A 23940-nucleotide genomic window follows, 5' to 3' on the forward strand; every position below is an offset into this window, starting at 1 on the left:
TTATTCCGTGTATCACTCCCTTGTTTCTGGTACAGGTGAAAACAAGACAAACCTGCACTAATTTTCCCCCTCGTTCTAGTTCAGTTGTTTAAGGAATGTCAAGAGAATTACAGGCATAGTCTGTCAGGTAAACGAATGCTTCCACACCGCGGTCCAACCTCTCACTTTAACTCTTAACAGTCTTAAAACAGCCACTTTCCATCCTCGCATTTATTTGACCAAAACCTCATCTCAGATACTATGATCTTAGCTTATATAAAAAACACCTTTCTCACAGCTATTTAATGTCACTATATCAATCAGATAAGGTAGAGAAGCAGAGCCTAAATATCTTCAGACTGTCTGATATGAGTTAGTTATCGACATGTGTTGCTCGTGGCCAGCCACCCATTCTGTTATTCTACACTATCATGCCCAGGTTATGAGTCTCTGCTTGGGCCAGACTGTGTGAACGGTAGCCACCTGCTCCATCATAGCACACAGTCCTGAGACTAAACACCTAAAAGATATGAGTTAGTTATCGCCATGTGTTCATCGTGGCCAGCCACCCATTCTGTTATTCTACACTATCATGCCCAGGTTATCAGTCTCTGCTTGGGCCAGATTGTGTGAACGGTAGCCACCTGCTCCATCATAGCACACAGTCCTGAGACTAAACACCTAAAAGATATGAGTTAGTTATCGACATGTGTTGATCGTGGCCAGCCACCCATTCTGTTATTCTACACACTATCATGCCCAGGTTATGAGTCTCTGCTTGGGCCAGATTGTGTGAACGGTAGCCACCTGCTCCATCATAGCACACAGTCCCGAGACTAAACACCTAAAAGCATTGTTCCCTTCATGATGACCACTTTCATGTTTTTCTCTTGTTTGTATTTAAATAAAAGCTGCTACAGAGCTACTAAACAAGGACGCAGTGAATTAATAACGCTGAATAAACCCGTCTGTCTAAAAAAAACACACTGTTGAGTACTGTGACTGGTACTGTTCAGGCTTCCCCGGTTGTTTTTCTCTCTCTCAGAGACACAATCATCTCTCCATTTTAAAAAAAACAAACCAAAACCAGTAAGAAGAGATATCCTAGATGAGACAACGAACTAGCTGTCGTTTACAGTTTCTTCAACTGACTAGTTTTGGCAACACTGTCCTCTGTTGGATGTTCCCGTTAGCGTCCGTCATTTGTGCCAGGTTAGTCCTTATCTTGGAGGTGGAGCCCGAGGTGGGAGGTAATTTGGAGATTGATGTGATAGCGCCAGAGCCCCCGTCGGTGATACGCTTCACCGCTGTTTTGTCCCCCGTGGGAGGTTTGGGCAAGCGCCTCCTGAGCCAGGGGTGTCTGAGGGCCTGGCTGGGGGACATGCGCACGGCAGGGTCCCACTCCAGACACTGCTTGATGAAGTCCAGGAACAGGGGGTCGTCGCAGCCCTTCAAGGCCGTCACCCACTCCTTGCTCCCCGGGGGTCCCCTCAGTTTGCCCCGGCGGGAGCGCCCCCCGTTCAGCACCACCGAGCCGTCCGGCAGGGTCGTCACCGCGCAGTACCGGGGGTAACCCTTGGAGCTCACAAAGTTCTTGGCTCTCTTGGAAGAGTCCAGAAGTTTCTGCGAGGGCATGCCCAGCAGCTCGATGACGCATGCCAGTTGGTCCCCTTCGTCTTCGCCCGGCAGGAGAGGGTACCCAGTGAGCAACTCCGCTAAGATGCAGCCCAGGCTCCACATGTCAATAGGCATCCCATAGCGTGACCCCAGGATGACCTCGGGAGCTCTGTAAAAACGAGACTGGATGTAGGTGTAAACCCGCTGGTGCTCGTAGCAGCTGGAGCCAAAGTCGATGACCTTGATCCCGCTGCGTCCCTGCTGCTTCAGGAGAATGTTCTCTGGCTTCAGGTCACAGTGGATGATACGGTTCTTGTGCAGCGAGTCCAGACACTGCAGGATAGAGTGGGCGAACTTCCTGACGAGCGGCAAGCTGAAGCCCTGGAACTTGTTCTTCTTGATGAGCTCGTAGAGGTTCATGCTGAGGAGTTCAAAGGTCATGCAGATGTGGTTACGGAATGTGAAGTTCTCCAGCATGTGGATCACGTTCATGGTGGAGTCTTTGTCCTGCTTCCTCAGGTGCTCCAGGATCCGGATCTCCTCGGCCGCCTGGCGGTGGAACCTCTTCTCGTTCCTCACCATCTTCAGCGCCACGTGGCAGTGGGCCTTGTGGTCGTAGGCCTTCACCACCTGACCGAAACTGCCCTTGCCAATCACCTTGAGGACCTCGTAGCGGTAGGAGACGTGGTCGTGGGGCACCTGGACGTAGGAGCCCTGATCGTCGTCGTAGCCTCCGTTGTTGGATCCCCCGATCACCCCCGGCCTCTTCTTGGCGTTGGGTCCAGCGAAATACACCTCTGGGTAACTGAAGATCTCGTGGTGCTCGAAGGCCGTAAGCTTGGGCATGAACTGCTTCATGGCCTGCTCCGGGGTCAGGGTGGCCGGCTGGGGCTTGCTGTCGGTGGACTTGAGGGAGGCTGAGCTGCCCTGCCGACACTGGGCCGTGGTGACGTCGGGCTGCTGTCGGTCAGGCAGCGGTAGACCTGCCCGGCCCACAGAGGTCAACCCATTGGGCTGGGCAGTCAACACTGTCCGTTTGTTGCTGTTCTCCTCAAACAGCTGTTGGACGTGGATCTGTTGGTGGTTCCCCGCGTGCATGTGGTCACTCATGGTGTGCTTATTGCTTCCAACCTGGAAGAGATCAGAGGGACAGAACAAGACATTAGAATCAGCAGCAGCATCAACAGGAAAAGACCCAACTGAAAACAACGGACAGAAACAGTTGATATGTCCTTTGAACCCTGCACCCAAATACTTTGAGGAACTAGTGAGTCGAGCAAACCAATTCTGGATTCTAAAAGATACAGATATAGAAGATTCTAGATATAATCCAACTACCGCTGACAGGAACACCTGGTCTAGGTTTTAGATGTGTTTCTAGATATAATCCAACTACCACTGACAGGAACACCTGGTCTAGGTTTTAGGTGTGTTTCTAGATATAACCCAGCTACCACTGACAGGAAAACCTGGTCTAGGTTTTAGATGTGTTTCTAGATATAATCCAACTACCACTGACAGGAACACCTGGTCTTAGATGTGTTTCTAGATATAATCCAGCTACCGCTGACAGGAACACCTGGTCTAGGTTTTAGATGCGTTTCTAGATATAACCCAGCTACCACTGACAGGAACACCTGGTCTAGGTTTTAGATGCGTTTCTAGATATAACCCAGCTACCACTGACAGGAACACCTGGTTTTAGATGTGTTTCTAGATATAATCCAGCTACCACTGACAGGAACACCTGGTCTAGGTTTTAGATGCGTTTCTAGATATAACCCAGCTACCACTGACAGGAACACCTGGTCTAGGTTTTAGATGCGTTTCTAGATATAACCCAGCTACCACTGACAGGAACACCTGGTCTTAGATGTGTTTCTAGATATAATCCAACTACCACTGACACGAACACCTGGTCTAGGTTTTAGATGCGTTTCTAGATATAACCCAGCTACCACTGACAGGAACACCTGGTCTTAGATGCGTTTCTAGATATAATCCAACTACCACTGACAGGAACACCTGGTCTAGGTTTTAGATGCGTTTCTAGATATAACCCAGCTACCACTGACAGGAACACCTGGTCTAGGTTTTAGATGCGTTTCTAGATATAACCCAGCTACCACTGACAGGAACACCTGGTCTAGGTTTTAGATGCGTTTCTAGATATAACCCAGCTACCACTGACAGGAACACCTGGTTTTAGATGTGTTTCTAGATATAATCCAGCTACCACTGACAGGAACACCTGGTCTAGGTTTTAGATGCGTTTCTAGATATAACCCAGCTACCACTGACAGGAACACCTGGTCTAGGTTTTAGATGCGTTGCTAGATATAACCCAGCTACCACTGACAGGAACACCTGGTCTTAGATGTGTTTCTAGATATAATCCAGCTACCACTGACAGGAACACCTGGTCTTAGATGCGTTTCTAGATATAATCCAACTACCACTGACACGAACAGGTCTTAGCTTGTGTAGGTCTTAGCGTGTGTAGGTCTTAGCGTGTGTAGGTCTTAGCTTGTGTAGGTCTTAGCTGGTTTAGATATTAGCTTGTCTAGGTCTTAGCTTGTCTAGGTATTAGCTTGTGTAGGTCTTAGCTTGTCTTAGCTTGAGTAGGTCTTAGCTTGTCTAGGTCTTAGCTTATGTAGGTCTTAGCTTGTGTAGGTCTTAGCTTGTCTATGTCTTGGCTTGTCTAGGTCTTAGCTTGTGTAGGACTTATCTGGTCTAGGTATTAGCTTGTCTAGGTCTTAGCTTGTGTAGGTCTTAGCTTGTCTAGGTCTTAGCTTGTCTAGGTCTTAGCTTGTGTAGGTCTTAGCTGGTCTAGGTATTAGCTGGTCTAGGTATTAGCTGGTCTAGGTATTAGCTTGTCTAGGTCTTAGCTTGTCTAGGTCTTAGCTTGTCTAGGTCTTAGCTTGTCTTAGCTTGCCTAGGTCTTAGCTTGTCTAGGTCTTAGCTTGTCTAGGTCTTGGCTTGTGTAGGTCTTAGCTTGTGTAGGTCTTAGCTTGTGTAGGTATTAGCTTGTCTAGGTCTTAGCTTGTGGTTTATAAAGACGTTACAGCATCTACATGACAGTGGTGTTGTATCTATAGCAGACTAAAGCTTTATCTAGCTCGCCGTACTGATCTGCAGGATAAGGCTCTTAGCAGGGAGTAGTGTGTGTGTGTGTGTGTGTGTGTGTGTGTGTGTGTGTGTGTGTGTGTGTGTGTGTGTGTGTGTGTGTGTGTGTGTGTGTGTGTGTGTGTGTGTGTGTGTGTGTGTGTGTGTGTGTGTGAAGGATCTTAGCAGGGAGTAGTGTGTGTGTGTGTCTGGTTCTAAAGAACGCAATCACACACGTTCCTTAGATTACACAACCAGGAAGAAGGAAGCTGTAGGGAGAGTTGTTACTATACTAGTCCAGCTGATAAAGGAACCAGGAAGCTGTAGGGAGAGTTGTGTTACTACACTAGTCCAGCTGATAAAGGAACCAGGAAGCTGTAGGTAGAGTTGTGTTACTATACTAGTCCAGCTGATTAAGGAACCAGGAAGCTGTAGGTAGAGTTGTGTTACTATACCAGTCCAGCTGATAAAGGAACCAGGAAGCTGTAGGGAGAGTTGTGTTACTATACTAGTCCAGCTGATTAAGGAACCAGGAAGCTGTAGGGAGAGTTGTGTTACTACACCAGTCCAGCTGATAAAGGAACCAGGAAGCTGTAGGTAGAGTTGTGTTACTACACTAGTCCAGCTGATTAAGGAATGGGGGAGGAGACAACAGAAGACAAAGGGGGACTCTCTCTCTCCCCGTCCTACTCTGCTCTGGACCAAATCAACAGAGAAGACAGCGCTTGACAAAGAGCCTATCAAGTGTGTGTGTGTGTGTGCGTGTGTGTGTGTGCGTGTGTGTGTGCGTGAGCTGCAGGAGGATTGTGAAATAGGACACAATGATGAACAATCTGGATTTCCAGACTAAACAGGATTCAAGAGATCAGCTGCCATGGGGACGAGGCTCTTAGTTAGTGATCACCTCCTCAGTTAGAAGTACTGCCTGCTGCTCGCTGCCAGGCCCTATACCCTCCCTTACTCTGTATAACATAACTGACCAGCCCTATACCCTCCCTTACTCTGTATAACATAACTGACCAGCCCTATACCCTCCCTTACTCTGCATAACATAACTGACCAGCCCTATACCCTCCCTTACTCTGCATAACATAACTGACCAGCCCTATACCCTCCCTTACTCTGCATAACATAACTGACCAGCCCTATACCCTCCCTTACTCTGCATAACATAACTGACCAGCCCTATACCCTCCCTTACTCTGCATAACATAACTGACCAGCCCTATACCCTCCCTTACTCTGCATAACATAACTGACCAGCCCTATACCCTCCCTTACTCTGCATAACATAACTGACCAGCCCTATACCCTCCCTTACTCTGCATAACATAACTGACCAGCCTTATACCCTCCCTTACTCTGCATAACATAACTGACCAGCCCAGCCCTATACCCTCCCTTACTCTGCATAACATAACTGACCAGCCCTATACCCTCCCTTACTCTGCATAACATAACTGACCAGCCCAGCCCTATACCCTCCCTTACTCTGCATAACATAACTGACCAGCCCTATACCCTCCCTTACTCTGTATAACATAACTGACCAGCCCTATACCCTCCCTTACTCTGCATAACATAACTGACCAGCTCTATACCCTCCCTTACTCTGCATAACATAACTGACCAGCCCAGCCCAATACCCTCCCTTACTCTGCATAACATAACTGACCAGCCCAGCCCAATACCCTCCCTTACTCGGCATAACATAACTGACCAGCCCTATACCCTCCCTTACTCGGCATAACATAACTGACCAGCCCAGCCCAATACCCTCCCTTACTCTGCATAACGTAACTGACCAGCCCTATACCCTCCCTTACTCTGCATAACATAACTGACCAGCCCTATACCCTCCCCTACTCTGCATAACATAACTGACCAGCCCTATACCCTCCATTACTCTGTATAACATAACTGACCAGCCCAGCCCAATACCCTCCCTTACTCTGCATAACATAATTGACCAGCCCTATACCCTCCCTTACTCTGCATAACATAACTGACCAGCCCAATACCCTCCCTTACTCTGCATAACATAACTGACCAGCCCTATACCCTCCCTTGCTCTGCATAACATAACTGACCAGCCCAGCCCTATACCCTCCCTTACTCTGCATAACATAACTGACCAGCCCTATACCCTCCCTTACTCTGCATAACATAACTGACCAGCCCAATACCCTCCCTTACTCTGCATAACATAACTGACCAGCCCAGCCCTATACCCTCCCTTACTCTGCATAACATAACTGACCAGCCCTATACCCTCCCTTACTCTGCATAACATAACTGACCAATCCTATACCCTCCCTTACTCTGCATAACATAACTGACCAGCCCTATACCCTCCCTTACTCTGCATAACATAACTGACCAGCCCTATACCCTCCCTTACTCTGCATAACATAACTGACCAGCCCTATACCCTCCCTTACTCTGCATAACATAACTGACCAGCCTTATACCCTCCCTTACTCTGCATAACATAACTGACCAGCCCAGCCCTATACCCTCCCTTACTCTGCATAACATAACTGACCAGCCCAGCCCTATACCCTCCCTTACTCTGCATAACATAACTGACCAGCCCTATACCCTCCCTTACTCTGCATAACATAACTGACCAGCCCTATACCCTCCCTTACTCTGCATAACATAACTGACCAGCCCTATACCCTCCCTTACTCTGCATAACATAACTGACCAGCCCTATACCCTCCCTTACTCTGCATAACATAACTGACCAGCCCTATACCCTCCCTTACTCTGCATAACATAACTGACCAGCCCTATACCCTCCCTTACTCTGCATAACATAACTGACCAGCCCTATACCCTCCCTTACTCTGCATAACATAACTGACCAGCCCAGCCCTATACCCTCCCTTACTCTGCATAACATAACTGACCAGCCCTATACCCTCCCTTACTCTGCATAACATAACTGACCAGCCCAGCCCTATACCCTCCCTTACTCTGCATAACATAACTGACCAGCCCTATACCCTCCCTTACTCTGCATAACATAACTGACCAGCCCTATACCCTCCCTTACTCTGCATAACATAACTGACCAGCCCTATACCCTCCCTTACTCTGCATAACATAACTGACCAGCCCTATACCCTCCCTTACTCTGCATAACATAACTGACCAGCCCTATACCCTCCCTCGCTCTGCATAACATAACTGACCAGCCCTATACCCTCCCTTACTCTGCATAACATAACTGACCAGCCCTATACCCTCCCTTACTCTGCATGACATAACTGACCAGCCCTATACCCTCCCTTACTCTGCATAACATAACTGACCAGCCCAGCCCTATACCCTCCCTTACTCTGCATAACATAACTGACCAGCCCTATACCCTCCCTTACTCTGCATAACATAACTGACCAGCCCTATACCCTCCCTTACTCTGCATAACATAACTGACCAGCCCTATACCCTCCCTTACTCTGCATAACATAACTGACCAGCCCTATACCCTCCCTTACTCTGCATAACATAACTGACCAGCCCTATACCCTCCCTTACTCTGCATAACATAACTGACCAGCCCTATACCCTCCCTTACTCTGCATAACATAACTGACCAGCCCTATACCCTCCCTTACCCTGCATAACATAACTGACCAGCCCTATACCCTCCCTTACTCTGCATAACATAACTGACCAGCCCAGCCGTATACCCTCCCTCACTCTGCATAACATAACTGACCAGCCCTATACCCTCCCTTACTCTGCATAACATAACTGACCAGCCCTATACCCTCCCTCACTCTGCATAACATAACTGACCAGCCCTATACCCTCCCTTACTCTGCATAACATAACTGACGAGCCCAGCCCTATACCCTCCCTTACTCTGCATAACATAACTGACCAGCCCAGCCCAATACCCTCCCTCACTCTGCATAACATAACTGACCAGCCCTATACCCTCCCTTACTCTGCATAACATAACTGACCAGCCCAGCCCTATAACTGGGCTAATGCATATCTGATGACCTCATAGACCGTAATACAACCCTGCCTCATCCAACTGGTCTGTTTTGCTCTTCCTTTCTCTCTCTCTCTCTCCCATCTCCCTCCTCTCTCTTTCTCCAGCGCTCTCTCTCCCATTCCCTCTCCTCTATCTTTCTCCCTCTCTCTGTCTCTCTGCATTGTGTCAATGACATACTGCATTATGTGTTTGAATAATGACATGTTCTATGTTCCATAAGGAAGAGGGCCTCCGTCTCTCCCCCGGTCGAGCACTACGTGATTCTGTCAGCAGCCAAGTGGGAGATAATAGACAACGTGGTCAGCTCACTATCAGGTCAGACTAGTCACTAGACTCACTACCAGGTCAGACTAGTCACTAGACTCACTACCAGGTCAGACTAGTCACTAGACTCACTACCAGGTCAGACTAGTCACTAGAAACTCACTACCAGGTCAGACTAGTCACTAGACTCACTACCAGGTCAGACTAGTCACTAGAAACTCACTACCAGGTCAGACTAGTCACTAGACTCACTACCAGGTCAGACTAGTCACTAGACTCACTACCAGGTCAGACTAGTCACTAGAAACTCACTACCAGGTCAGACTAGTCACTAGACTCACTACCAGGTCAGACTAGTCACTAGACTCACTACCAGGTCAGACTAGTCACTAGACTCACTACCAGGTCAGACTAGTCACTAGACTCACTACCAGGTCAGACTAGTCACTAGAAACTCACTACCAGGTCAGACTAGTCACTAGAAATCACTACCAGGTCAGACTAGTCACTAGAAACTCACTACCAGGTCAGACTAGTCACTAGACTCACTACCAGGTCAGACTAGTCACTAGAAACTCACTACCAGGTCAGACTAGTCACTAGAAACTCACTACCAGGTCAGACTAGTCACTAGACTCACTACCAGGTCAGACTAGTCACTAGACTCACTACCAGGTCAGACTAGTCACTAGAAATCACTACCAGGTCAGACTAGTCACTAGACTCACTACCAGGTCAGACTAGTCACTAGACTCACTACAGGTCAGACTAGTCACTAGAAACTCACTACCAGGTCAGACTAGTCACTAGAAACGTCCTAGTAAACTCCACAGAGAATGACATGTACAATATGCCCCTGCATTCAGAATGCGTAGAGTTTCAGGTTGTTTTGGGGGAAATGTTCTTCCATGCTAACTTCAATACTCTGTGTATATCTAGCTCCTTCTCTCCTTTAAATGTTTAGCGTGAACGCTATTAGTGGACTTCCTGTGTTCCTGAGCTGCCTCCCCACCAGACCCTTCCCTAGGAGATAAGGTGATTACCTCCTCGCTCGGCAGACATCTTGTTTTCTCTGCAACATCCTGTTGCTTCGTTCAGGCAGGGGATTGTCTGTTCCCCCTGTCCTGCTGCTTCCACACACCGCGCGTACACACACACACACACACACACACACACACACACACACAAGACCTTTCAGACCCTGAATTTGCATGGTTAGAGTCCTTCTTCTCTCCCTCCACAAACCATTACTGTCCTGTCTGTAGACTAGAGTCTGTCTCCACAAATCATTACTGTCCTGTCTGTAGACTAGACAAACCATCACTTTCCTGTCTGTAGACTAGACAAACCATCACTTTCCTGTCTGTATACTAGACAACCCATCACTGTCCTGTCTGTAGACTAGACAAACCATTACTGTCCTGTCTGTAAACTAGACAAACCATCACTGTCCAGTCTGTAGACTAGACAACCCATCACTGTCCAGTCTGTAGACTAGACAAACCATCACTGTCCAGTCTGTAGACCAGAGTCTGTCTCCACAAACCATTACTGTCCGGTCTATAGACTAGACAACCCATCACTGTCCAGTCTGTAGACTAGACAAACCATCACTGTCCAGTCTGTAGACTAGACAAACCATTACTGTCCTGTCTGTAGACTAGACAAACCATTACTGTCCTGTCTGTAGACTAGACAAACCATTACTGTCCAGTCTGTAGACTAGACAAACCATCACTGTCCAGTCTGTAGACTAGACAAACCATTACTGTCCAGTCTGTAGACTAGACAAACCATTACTGTCCTGTCTGTAGACTAGACAAACCATTACTGTCCTGTCTGTAGACTAGACAAACCATTACTGTCCTGTCTGTAGACTAGACAAACCATTACTGTCCTGTCTGTAGACTAGACAAACCATCACTGTCCAGTCTGTAGACCAGAGTCTGTCTCCATACAGCAGGTGTTCCCTACATTACACTGTAATCAGCTGGTAGAACTGGTTTATTACTCTGTCTGCACTCCAACCCGATGGTCATTTAACTTCTAAACGTCCTCTATTCGCCTGGGGAGGGGTCCCAAATGTCACCCTGTTCCCTACATAGTGCACCACTGTCGTGTGTATACTTTATAGTGCGCTATAATGGGCATAGGGTGCCTCTTCAGACGCACCTAGAGGTCACTGTGTGATAATTCATCACAACGTATCAGAGGACTGTAACAGAGACTGGTCTCCTAGAGGTCATTGTGTGATAATTCATCACAATATATCAGAGGACAGTAACAGAGACTGGTCTCCTAGAGGTCACTGTGTGATAATTCATCACAACGTATCAGAGGACAGTAACAGAGACTATTCTCCTAGAGGTCACTGTGTGATAATTCATCACAACCTATCAGAGGACAGTACTAGAGACTGGTCTCCTAGAGGTCACTGTGTGATAATTCATCACAACGTATCAGAGGACAGTAACAGAGACTATTCTCCTAGAGGTCACTGTGTGATAATTCATCACAACCTATCAGAGGACAGTACTAGAGACTGGTCTCCTAGAGGTGTTGTATTGTGAGGGGAGAACAAGCGTTCTGCTACTTGGCTTTCCTTTAACAGACCCTGGTGGATTTGCTTGTTGTTCGGACCAGATGGCAGATCCCTGGATAGAGAGAGAACGGTGTAGCACAAACAGCCTGCTAGCTCCTACTAACTGTACTGTAGCTATGATACCAATACACACTGTGGCAGGGAATGACTTTTAACGAAACACATCGGCTTGTCCTGGAACAGAGACAGGCCAGAGCTGGTACTAGTCCCCTGGGTCAGAGACAGGACAGAGCTGGTACTAGTCCCCTGGGTCAGAGACAGGCCAGAGCTGGTACTAGTCCCCTGGGTCAGAGACAGGCCAGAGCTGGTACTAGTCCCCTGGGTCAGAGACAGGCCAGAGCTGGTACTAGTCCCCTGGGTCAGAGACAGGACAGAGCTGGTACTAGTCCTCTGGGTTAAGGGGACAGTCAGTCCCCTGGAACAGAGACAGGACAGAGCTGGTACTAGTCCTCTGGGATAAGGGGACAGTCAGTCCCCTGGAACAGAGACAGGACAGGACTGGTACAAGTCCTCTGGGTTAAGGGGACAGTCAGTCCCCTGGAATAGAGACAGGACAGAGCTGGTACCATTCCTCTGGGTTAAGGGGACAGTCAGTCCCCTGGAACAGAGACAGGACAGAGCTGGTACTAGTCCTCTGGGTTAAGGGGACAGTCAGTCCCCTGGAACAGAGACAGGCCAGAGCTGGTACCATTCCTCTGGGTTAAGGGGACAGTCAGTCCCCTGGAACAGAGACAGGACAGAGCTGGTACCATTCCTCTGGGTTAAGGGGACAGTCAGTCCTCTGGAAAATAGACAGGACAGAGCTGGTACCATTCCTCTGGGTTAAGGGGACAGTCAGTCCCAGCATGTCCTTGATGTAAATGCACAGGCGTACATTGTGTGTCTTTTTAAAGCACCACGGTCATAAACTATAGACCCCTTCTGAAATGTTCAGCATGTCACCCTGTTTCTGATGCCTGTATGTTGTCAGCTGGTCTCTGTACTACAGAACAGGGTTGAGAGGTGGTTGTCAGCTGGTCTCTGTACTACAGAACAGGGTTGAGAGGTGGTTGTCAGCTGGTCTCTGTACTACAGAACAGGGTTGAGGTGGTTGTCAGCTGGTCTCTGTACTACAGAACAGGGTTGAGAGGTGGTTGTCAGCTGGTCTCTGTACTACAGAACAGGGTTGAGGTGGTTGTCAGCTGGTCTCTGTACTACAGAACAGGGTTGAGGTGGTTGTCAGCTGGTCTCTGTACTACAGAACAGGGTTGAGAAGTGGTTGTCAGCTGGTCTCTGTACTACAGAACAGGGTTGAGGTGGTTGTCAGCTGGTCTCTGTACTACAGAACAGGGTTGAGGTGGTTGTCAGCTGGTCTCTGTACTACAGAACAGGGTTGAGAGGTGGTTGTCAGCTGGTCTCTGTACTACAGAACAGGGTTGAGAGGTGGTTGTCAGCTGGTCTCTGTACTACAGAACAGGGTTGAGAGGTGGTTGTCAGCTGGTCTCTGTACTACAGAACAGGGTTGAGGTGGTTGTCAGCTGGTCTCTGTACTACAGAACAGGGTTGAGAGGTGGTTGTCAGCTGGTCTCTGTACTACAGAACAGGGTTGAGGTGGTTGTCAGCTGGTCTCTGTACTACAGAACAGGGTTGAGGTGGTTGTCAGCTGGTCTCTGTACTACAGAATAGGGTTGAGAGGTGGTTGTCAGCTGGTCTCTGTACTACAGAACAGGGTTGAGAGGTGGTTGTCAGCTGGTCTCTGTACTACAGAACAGGGTTGAGAGGTGGTTGTCAGCTGGTCTCTGTACTACAGAACAGGGTTGAGGTGGTTGTCAGCTGGTCTCTGTACTACAGAACAGGGTTGAGAGGTGGTTGTCAGCTGGTCTCTGTACTACAGAACAGAATTGAGAGGTGGGGGAGCTGTATGCTTCCACTATGTCAACTAGAGTTGTTCCACCATGTCAACTAGAGTTATTCCACCATGTCAACCAGAGTTATTCCACCATGTCAACTAGAGTTATTCCACCATGTCAACTAGAGTTATTCCACTATATCAACTAGAGTTATTCCACCATGTTAACTAGAGCTATTCCACCATGTCAACTAGAGTTATTCCACCATGTCAACTAGTTATTCCACCATGTCAACTAGAGTTATTCCTCCATGTCAACTAGAGTTATTCCACCATGTCAACTAGTTATTCCTCCATGTCAACCAGAGTTATTCCACCATGTCAACTAGAGTTATTCCACCAAGTCAACTAGAGTTATTCCTCCATGTCAACTAGAGTTATTCCACCATGTCAACTAGAGTTATTACACCATGTCAACGAGTTATTCCTCCATGTCAACCAGAGTTATTCCACCAGGTCAACTAGTTATTCCTCCATGTCAACCAGAGTTATTCCACCATGTCAACTAGTTATTCCTCCATGTCAACCAGAGTTATTCCACCAAGTCAACTAGTTATTCCTCCATGTCAACCAGAGTTATTCCACCATGTCAACTAGAGTTATTCCACCAAGTCAACTAGTTATTCCACCATGTCAACTAGAGTTATTCCACCAAGTCAACTAGAGTTATTCCACCATGTCAACTAGTTATTCCACCAAGTCAACTATAGTTATTCCTCCATGTCAACTAGAGTTATTCCACCATGTCAACTAGAGGTATTCCACCTTGTCAACTAGAGTTATTCCACCATGTCAACTAGAGTTATTCCACCATGTCAACTAGAGTTATTCCACCAAGTCAACTAGAGTTATTCCACCATGTCAACTAGAGTTATTCCACTATGTCAACTAGAGTTGTTCCACCATGTCAACTAGAGTTATTCCACCATGTCAACTAGAGTTATTCCTCCATGTCAACTAGAGTTATTCCACCATGTCAACTAGAGTTATTCCACCATGTCAACTAGTTATTCCACCATGTCAACTAGAGTTATTCCACCAAGTCAACTAGAGTTATTCCACCATGTCAACTAGAGTTATTCCACTATGTCAACTAGAGTTGTTCCACCATGTCAACTAGAGTTATTCCACCATGTCAACCAGAGTTATTCCACCATGTCAACTAGAGTTATTCCACCATGTCAACTAGAGTTATTCCACCATGTCAACTAGAGTTATTCCACCATACTTATACAACACTTACTAAAATAGTTATCTACACACAGTCACATCATGTTCAACTAGTGTGTTTGTGAAATGATCAGCCATGCCTCTGAGACAATCTACAGTGTGTGTGTGTGTGTGTCTAAATAGCTGTTCTAAATGCTGTCATTTTAACACTTGTCCTGTGTCTTGGTTGGATAACAGGGACATGATGTGGACAGGAATTGGGGGGCATGTCAGGGAGAGGGTAGAGAGGACGACAGCTGCAGATTACAGGATACCACTGGTCTGTAGCCTAAACCACACACACAAACCACACGTGTTCAGTCCCTCCCTGTTTCAGTCCGTTTGGGGCACGATGAACAAGACCCAGCTCTCTGCAGACGGCCGGGGGTACCTCAGTCATTTATCACCCGCCCTCACCACCCCTAGTGTCCCAACTAAGAGAGTGATAATATCTGACTGCAAATATGTCTCAAATAGCTGCCTATTCTCATATAGAGCCGATGGGCTTTGGTCACAGATAGGGCACTAGATAGGGAATAGGGGGCCGTTTGGGAGGAGGAGAGCTGTGTTTTGCTCCCAGCGTTGTGTTCCACTAAGAGGCCTTGCTTCGCCACCTCTCTGTACTGTAGAGGTTCTAGTTCCGGAACAGATGTCTACACCACCTCTCTGTACTGTAGAGGTTCTGGTTCCGGAACAGATGTCTACACCACTTCTCTGTACTGTAGAGGTTCTGGTTCCACAACAGATGTCTTCACCACCTCTCTGTACTGTAGAGGTTCTGGTTCCGGAACAGATGTCTTCACCACCTCTCTGTACTGTAGAGGTTCTGGTTCCACAACAGATGTCTTCACCACCTCTCTGTACTGTAGAGGTTCTGGTTCCGGAACAGATGTCTACACCACCTTTCTGTACTGTAGAGGTTCTGGTTCCGGAACAGATGTCTACACCACCTGTCTGTACTGTAGAGGTTCTGGTTCCGGAACAGATGTCTTCACCACCTCTCTGTACTGTAGAGGTTCTGGTTCCACAACAGATGTCTTCACCACCTCTCTGTACTGTAGAGGTTCTGGAACAGATGTCTTCACCACCTCTCTGTACTGTAGAGGTTCTGGTTCCGGAACAGATGTCTACACCACCTCTCTGTACTGTAGAGGTTCTGGTTCCGCAACAGATGTGTTTGTGTCAACACTAATGAGGTTAGTTCAGGTCGGGACAAACAGGAGAAGAAACAGAACAGTCAATAACTGAGTGGACAGAGAGCTAGCAACCTTGACAGCATTAGATGGGCCAATTCTACCACTAATAACACCTGAACATGTGACCTTATTGTGTCTCTGTCCTCCTCCTCTCTGGATAACAATGACTGTCTGGAACACATGGAGCAACTGTTACTGCCAGTGACGTGCCTGGAATGGGCACCGGGACTACTTGAACAGGGGACAGGCCTGACAGGGAGCGTAGCTACTGGAATAGACACCAGGACTACTTGAACAAACGACAGGCTTGACAGGGAGTGTAGCTACTGGAATAGACACCAGGACTACTAGAAAAGGGGACAGGCCTGACAGGGAGCGTAGCTACTGGAATGGGCACCGGGACTACTAGAACAAAGGACAGGCCTGACAGGGAGTGTAGCTACTGGAATAGACACCAGGACTACTAGAACAAAGGACAGGCCTGACAGGGAGCGTAGCTACTGGAATAGACACCAGGACTACTAGAACAAACAACAGGCCCTGACAGGGAGTGTAGCTACTGGAATGGGCACCGGGACTACTAGAACAAAGGACAGGCCTGACAGGGAGCGTAGCTACTGGAATAGACACCAGGACTACTAGAACAAAGGACAGGCCCTGACAGGGAGTGTAGCTACTGGAATAGACACCAGGACTACTAGAACAAAGGACAGGCCTGACAGGGAGTGTAGCTACTGGAATAGACACCAGGACTACTAGAACAGGAGACAGGCCTGACAGGGAGCGTAGCTACTGGAATAGACACCAGGACTACTAGAACAGGAGACAGCCCTGACAGGGAGCGTAGCTACTGGAATAGACACCAGGACTACTAGAACAAAGGACAGGCCCTGACAGGGAGCGTAGCTACTGGAATAGACACCAGGACTACTAGAACAAACGACAGGCCCTGACAGGGAGTGTAGCTACTGGAATAGACACCAGGACTACTAGAACAAAGGACAGGCCCTGACAGGGAGTGTAGCTACTGGAATAGACACCAGGACTACTAGAACAAAGGACAGGCCCTGATAGGGAGTGTAGCTACTGGAATAGACACCAGGACTACTAGAACAAAGGACAGGCCTGACAGGGAGTGTAGCTACTGGAATAGACACCAGGACTACTAGAACAAAGGACAGGCCCTGACAGGGAGTGTAGCTACTGGAATAGACACCAGGACTACTAGAACAGGAGACAGCCCTGACAGGGAGAGTAGCTACTGGAATAGACACCAGGACTACTAGAACAGGAGACAGCCCTGACAGGGAGCGTAGCTACTGGAATAGACACCAGGACTACTAGAACAGGAGACAGCCCTGACAGGGAGAGTAGCTACTGGAATAGACACCAGGACTACTAGAACAGGGGACAGGCTTGACAGGGAGCGTAGCTACTGGAATAGACACCAGGACTACTAGAACAGGGGACAGGCTTGACAGGGAGTGTAGCTACTGGAATGGGCACCAGGACTACTAGAACAAACGACAGGCTTGACAGGGAGTGTAGCTACTGGAATGGGCACCAGGACTACTAGAACAAACGACAGGCTTGACAGGGAGTGTAGCTACTGGAATAGACACCAGGACTACTAGAACAGGGGACAGGCCCTGACAGGGAGTGTAGCTACTGGAATAGACACCAGGACTACTAGAACAAACAACAGGCTTGACAGGGAGTGTAGCTACTGGAATGGGCACCAGGACTACTAGAACAAACGACAGGCTTGACAGGGAGTGTAGCTACTGGAATGGGCACCAGGACTACTAGAACAAACGACAGGCTTGACAGGGAGTGTAGCTACTGGAATGGACACCAGGACTACTAGAACAGGAGACAGCCCTGACAGGGGGTGTAGCTACTGGAATAGACACCAGGACTACTAGAACAGGGGACAGGCCCTGACAGGGAGTGTAGCTACTGGAATAGACACCAGGACTACTAGAACAAAGGACAGGCCCTGACAGTGAGCGTAGCTACTGGAATAGACACCAGGACTACTAGAACAAACAACAGGCCCTGACAGTGAGCGTAGCTACTGGAATAGACACCAGGACTACTAGAACAAAGGACAGGCCCTGACAGTGAGCGTAGCTACTGGAATAGACACCAGGACTACTAGAACAAAGGACAGGCCCTGACAGTGAGCGTAGCTACTGGAATAGACACCAGGACTACTAGAACAGGAGACAGGCCCTGACAGGGAGCGTAGCTACTGGAATAGACACCAGGACTACTAGAACAAAGGACAGGCCCTGACAGTGAGCGTAGCTACTGGAATAGACACCAGGACTACTAGAACAAACGACAGGCCCTGACAGTGAGCGTAGCTACTGGAATAGACACCAGGACTACTAGAACAAACGACAGGCCCTGACAGGGAGTGTAGCTACTGGAATAGACACCAGGACTACTAGAACAGGAGACAGGCCTGACAGGGAGTGTAGCTACTGGAATAGACACCAGGACTACTAGAACAGGAGACAGGCCCTGACAGGGAGCGTAGCTACTGGAATAGACACCAGGACTACTAGAACAGGGGACAGGCCTGACAGGGAGCGTAGCTACTGGAATAGACACCAGGACTACTAGAACAAACGACAGGCCCTGACAGTGAGCGTAGCTACTGGAATAGACACCAGGACTACTAGAACAGGAGACAGGCCTGACAGGGAGTGTAGCTACTGGAATAGACACCAGGACTACTAGAACGGTAGACAGGCCCTGACAGGGATCGTAGCTACTGGAATAGACACCAGGACTACTAGAACAGGGGACAGGCCTGACAGGGAGCGTAGCTACTGGAATAGACACCAGGACTACTAGAACAAACGACAGGCCCTGACAGTGAGCGTAGCTACTGGAATAGACACCAGGACTACTAGAACAGGGGACAGGCCTGACAGTGAGCGTAGCTACTGGAATAGACACCAGGACTACTAGAACAAACGACAGGCCCTGACAGTGAGCGTAGCTACTGGAATAGACACCAGGACTACTAGAACAAAGGACAGGCCCTGACAGTGAGCGTAGCTACTGGAATAGACACCAGGACTACTAGAACAGGGGACAGGCCCTGACAGTGAGCGTAGCTACTGGAATAGACACCAGGACTACTAGAACAAACGACAGGCCCTGACAGTGAGTGTAGCTACTGGAATAGACACCAGGACTACTAGAACAAACAACAGGCCCTGACAGTGAGCGTAGCTACTGGAATAGACACCAGGACTACTAGAACAAACGACAGGCCCTGACAGGGAGTGTAGCTACTGGAATAGACACCAGGACTACTAGAACAGGGGACAGGCCCTGACAGGGAGCGTAGCTACAATGACATGATTCCAACTACCAGTGTAGCTGTGTTAAGTTACAGAATTCTTCGTTAGACTACTGATTGATAGACTACATTGTCTCACAATTGTATTGGGAAAGACACCAATTTCCGACCCCCCCCCCCCCCCTCCCTCCCCAGTGAAAGTTAGTTTTGCAGATTCGGTCAAATCTATGTACTTGTTTTTTGGATGACTAGAGGTAAATAGTTGAGTAAATCAGAAAGCGAAATTGTGAATTTATGATACAGTCTACACATTGTGTGACCAGCTACAACACCTAACACTGTCTGAACCTGACAATTAACAGATTAGATTAAATAGTATCAGTACTTAGAGAACAGTGGAGTTACACACGTGACCATTGATTTATACCTGTCCTGAGCACAGACACAGAGACTGGTGAGAATTATGTCTGTTCCTCACAGCACAGAGACAGACACTGGTGAGGGATATGTCTGTTCTTCACAGCACAGAGACAGAGACTGGTGAGGATTATGTCTGTTCCTCACAGCACAGAGACAGACACTGGTGAGGGATATGTCTGTTCCTCACAGCACAGAGACAGAGACTGGTGAGGGATATGTCTGTTCCTCACAGCACAGAGACTGGTGAGAAATATGTCTGTTCCTCACAGCACAGAGACAGAGACTGGTGAGGGATATGTCTGTTCCTCACAGCACAGAGACAGAGACAGGTGAGGAATGTGTCTGTTCCTCACAGCACAGCACAGAGACTGGTGAGGAATGTGTCTGTTCCTCACAGCACAGAGACAGACACTGGTGAGGGATATGTCTGTTCCTCACAGCACAGAGACAGAGACTGGTGAGGAATGTGTCTGTTCCTCACAGCACAGAGACAGAGACTGGTGAGGGATATGTCTGTTCTTCACAGCACAGAGACAGACACTGGTGAGGAATATGTCTGTTCCTCACAGCACAGAGACAGAGACTGGTGAGGGATATGTCTGTTCCTCACAGCACAGAGACAGAGACTGGTGAGGGATATGTCTGTTCCTCACAGCACAGAGACAGAGACTGGTGAGGGATATGTCTGTTCCTCACAGCACAGAGACAGAGACTGGTGAGGGATATGTCTGTTCTTCACAGCACAGAGACAGAGACTGGTGAGGGATATATCCGTGGTTTATTTACAACTTAACAACATTGTCCCTGGGGCTATTTCAGGAAGGACCAATATAAATCTTCCTCATTTTGATTTGAACTTCCTGGTCAGGTTTTATTTTCCTTAAATCATAGTGGAAGATAAAACACAAGGGCCCAATAAAATCCTCTTGTCAGGAGAATGCTGCTGAGCTGCTGAGCTTGTCCTTCTGGCCGAGTCTATATTTATATCTATTTGAAGGAAGGTCTAAATAAAGGACTGGAGACTCCTCCTTCATTTAACTGGAGTCCAAATCCTCCATTACTTTAAGTCAGTCGGCTAACGTAGCTACAACCTCCACAAGACACATAGCCTCTGCTTACCTGAGTATCTCTGTCAACGTGATTATCGTAACAATAAATAAAACGGTATGTTTTTCTACAGCACGCAAACTCATATTAAATCTCAACCTTCTATTTCCCTGAATCCCCGTGCGTTCCAAACCGAGCAGGGAGGAACACACACACACTGGCCATGGCTTCGAGACAAGACTCTTATCGTGTGGCCTCACATTTTATACCAGTCTGACAACATGCTAAACATCGTGACTAACTGTCAACTCAACAACGCTGTAGGCATGCACAACAACAACAACAACAACAAATCCTAAATATGGTGCATTGGGATTTTGCAAGTTGCAACTGTATCACTGAGTAGTCTAACTAACGTTAAAGCTCCAAGTTTGAAATCTAGCCTATGCCGCCTGCTACGATCATCGTAAAAGTTACAGCACCGTAAAGAACGAATACCGTGTAGCCCTTCCACCGTCATAAACAAAACTATAAACACACGTGACATAGGCTACTACTGTACGTGTTATCTAGGATCACACGATATATAGCTTGATATCTATGTATTGTCTGCTGTACCCTACACGTGCTAATGCCCTATAATGTACACCTCACGTGACAGAGTGGCAGGACAACTTGTTACGTGGTTGCATTTCGTTGAGCTGAATCTAAACCAAACCGCGGCGCTACGTTGTAACAACCATGTAACGACACAACACTCCCTGTTCGCAACCAAACATGTTTTTATTAGACACCATTTCCGGTCTATAGGCACCATAGCCTATAGATAAGCGATGCACGGTGTAAATAAAACTACTGTATCCCATTGCAATAGGCAGCAGGTCCACACTATTATTCTTATTATTATTAAAAGAAGAAGCCGATGTTTAGTCCACAGTAAACCCACAAGCAAGCATGGCTCCGCAGGTTACGTACCGTGAGCGACTTGATATTCCTGAGGGGTGGTAGTGTGACCGGCGATGGCGGGTCTGTCGCTGCTCCGGCCCGGGGACCCCCGACTCCGATTCCGGGGGAAGACTGTAGCTGGCAGATCTCACCCCCTTTGCCTGCAGATCGTACAAAATGACACAGGAAATGAGGTTAATCTGAATGGGCCTATTTACCCACATAGGCCACCTCAGAGTTATCAGGCTGTAGAGCAGGCTATGGACTCTGTCTTAATCCATTTTAAGGATAGTAATTTAAGCAGGCATTTAAGGGGGTCATTGTAGGTGGAAATCCTTCTTGCGACAATGGCTTCGGCAAAACAGGTAGGTTAATTCCACATTATGTGTGCTTGGAACAACAGATGACCGCCAGAGTGTAGGCTATCCGGGTTGTAAGATCCGTTTGCGCCCCATAGTCGTGTAGCATATAGAGATCGTAAAAAAACAACACAGAAACCAGTGGGCATATGATTCCGTCGTGCTTGCAGAAATAAACCTGTGTTCTCTCTTGACACACATACTGTCATATGGGATAAATAACACACCAGCATTTGACTTTGGTTTTGCAAACAGCCCACTTCAGGCTTTAGAGAAAGAAAGAAAAAAAATCCCCGAATGTATCGCCATTAACTACTCAAAACATTATTTTAGCAAAGGCTCCCCCCTCTTCAACAGACCAGGGAAAACCCAAAGCAAGACTCGGCGTAAACGTGTAATAAACTTGTTACAAAGGACCCGACAAAAAAAGGCATAAAATCCGTCAACAATATTCCTCCGGCGATCAAAGTGAGTTTAACCGTATTGTTTAGCCCGTTCGGCTCCATATTGTTGTTCCTTACCAGTTGGGTAGACGGCAGCGCACGGCTTCTTGGATAACATGGCCGCTGGAGAGTCACACACAGAAAAACCCACTTTCAGAATCTCCCCTCCTCCCACTCGGCTGTGCGATCACCAATTTCGCTACTCCAATCAGCTACATCCAGTCTTGCATTCGCAACGTGCAACTCTGCAAAACTGGGAAGTCTTCCATCAACACCAGCTGAAATGTTGCTTCTGCTGCCACCATCGCTTGGACATACAACCCAAAAACACGAACCTATAGATACAAAAAATAAAATATCCCACGCTAGGCTACTGTAGATCAATACAACAACAAACAAAAACTCCGTGTTTTTTTTCCTTCAACACAAGCAACATTCTAACGTTAGATGCAACAGAAGCGGCATCATTCTCTCTCACCTACACTGCAAATACATAGTCGGTCAACAAGTTTGGGTGTTGCCTTTATCCTTATCTATCGTCCTTGCACTCATCCACCTCGCTCTCTCTCTCTCTCTCTCTCTCTCTCTCTCTCACTCAATAATGAGCGTGAGATGTGGTTGGTTCGGTTGCTAAGCTGGCGACGCACCACCAGCCTATGTCCCAGCAGGAACCGACAGACAGCCTACATTAAGGAAGTCCTCTTGGTCACTTGATGGTCACGAACCCAAACCCAACCGGCCCATTAATTAATATAACGTGATAGGAAGATCTATAAGGACTTTTCTGACTCGCAACATTCCAAAAAACTAAAACAGAACATTTACCTTAACCCCAAACCTTAACCAAACACTTGACCACCCCCCTAACCACATTCTTATCATATTCTGAAATGAAATATCGGTTTGCACGTCAGAATAGTCTGTTTAGCCCTATATGTAACAGTACAAATTTAGACCGTCCCCTCGCCCATACCCGGGAGCATCGCTCCACAAAAGCCGCGGCCCTTGCAGAGCAAGGGGAACTACTACTTCAAGGTCTCAGAGCAAGTGATTGAAACGCTATTTAACGCCCACGCTAACTAAGCTAGCCGTTTCACATCCGTTACACTCACCCCCCTTTTGACCTTCCTCCTTTTTCCGCAGCAACCAGTAATCCGGGTCAACAGCATCAATGTAACAGTACAAATTTAGACCGTCCCCTCGCCCATACCCGGGCGCGAACTAGGGACCTTCTGCACACATCAACAGTCACCCTCGAAGCATCGTTACCCATCGCTCCACAAAAGCCGCGGCCCTTGCAGAGCAAGGGGAACTACTACTTCAAGGTCTCAGAGCGAGTGACGTCACTGATTGAAACGCTATTTAGCGCCCACGCTAACTAAGCTAGCCGTTTCACATCCGTTACCTATACACATATGATACTCTACTGCACTGTGGTGCCCCACTTTGGTGCCCCACTGAACCACTATGTGTCTAACGAGCCCATCATGAGGCCTCCAGGAAACACACTATGGGACTTCAACATGCATTCT

General features: G+C 47.8%; 1 protein-coding gene across 4 annotated transcripts in view; it reads right to left on the bottom strand.

The window, feature by feature from the left end:
- Positions 1-204: 204 nt before the first annotated feature.
- LOC110499732 (dual specificity tyrosine-phosphorylation-regulated kinase 2) overlaps positions 205-23940 on the bottom strand; it is a 24654-nt gene continuing 918 nt past the window's right edge. Inside the window, exons 1-4 of one of the 4 annotated variants that reach the window (XR_005038459.1) lie at positions 22487-22913; positions 21637-21767; positions 824-2727; positions 205-660 (exon numbers count right to left, since the gene is read on the bottom strand). Coding sequence is in view for 3 of the 4 variants with exons in the window: in XM_036956637.1 (XP_036812532.1) it covers positions 1123-2727; positions 21637-21767; positions 22487-22526 (1776 nt within the window). In the remaining variant the exon portion in view is untranslated. The other 3 variants (XM_036956637.1, XM_036956639.1, XM_036956638.1) reach the window with 3 other exon arrangements.

The sequence above is a fragment of the Oncorhynchus mykiss genome, chromosome 21 (genome assembly GCF_013265735.2).
Source record: "Oncorhynchus mykiss isolate Arlee chromosome 21, USDA_OmykA_1.1, whole genome shotgun sequence".
NCBI classification, from domain to species: domain Eukaryota; kingdom Metazoa; phylum Chordata; class Actinopteri; order Salmoniformes; family Salmonidae; genus Oncorhynchus; species Oncorhynchus mykiss.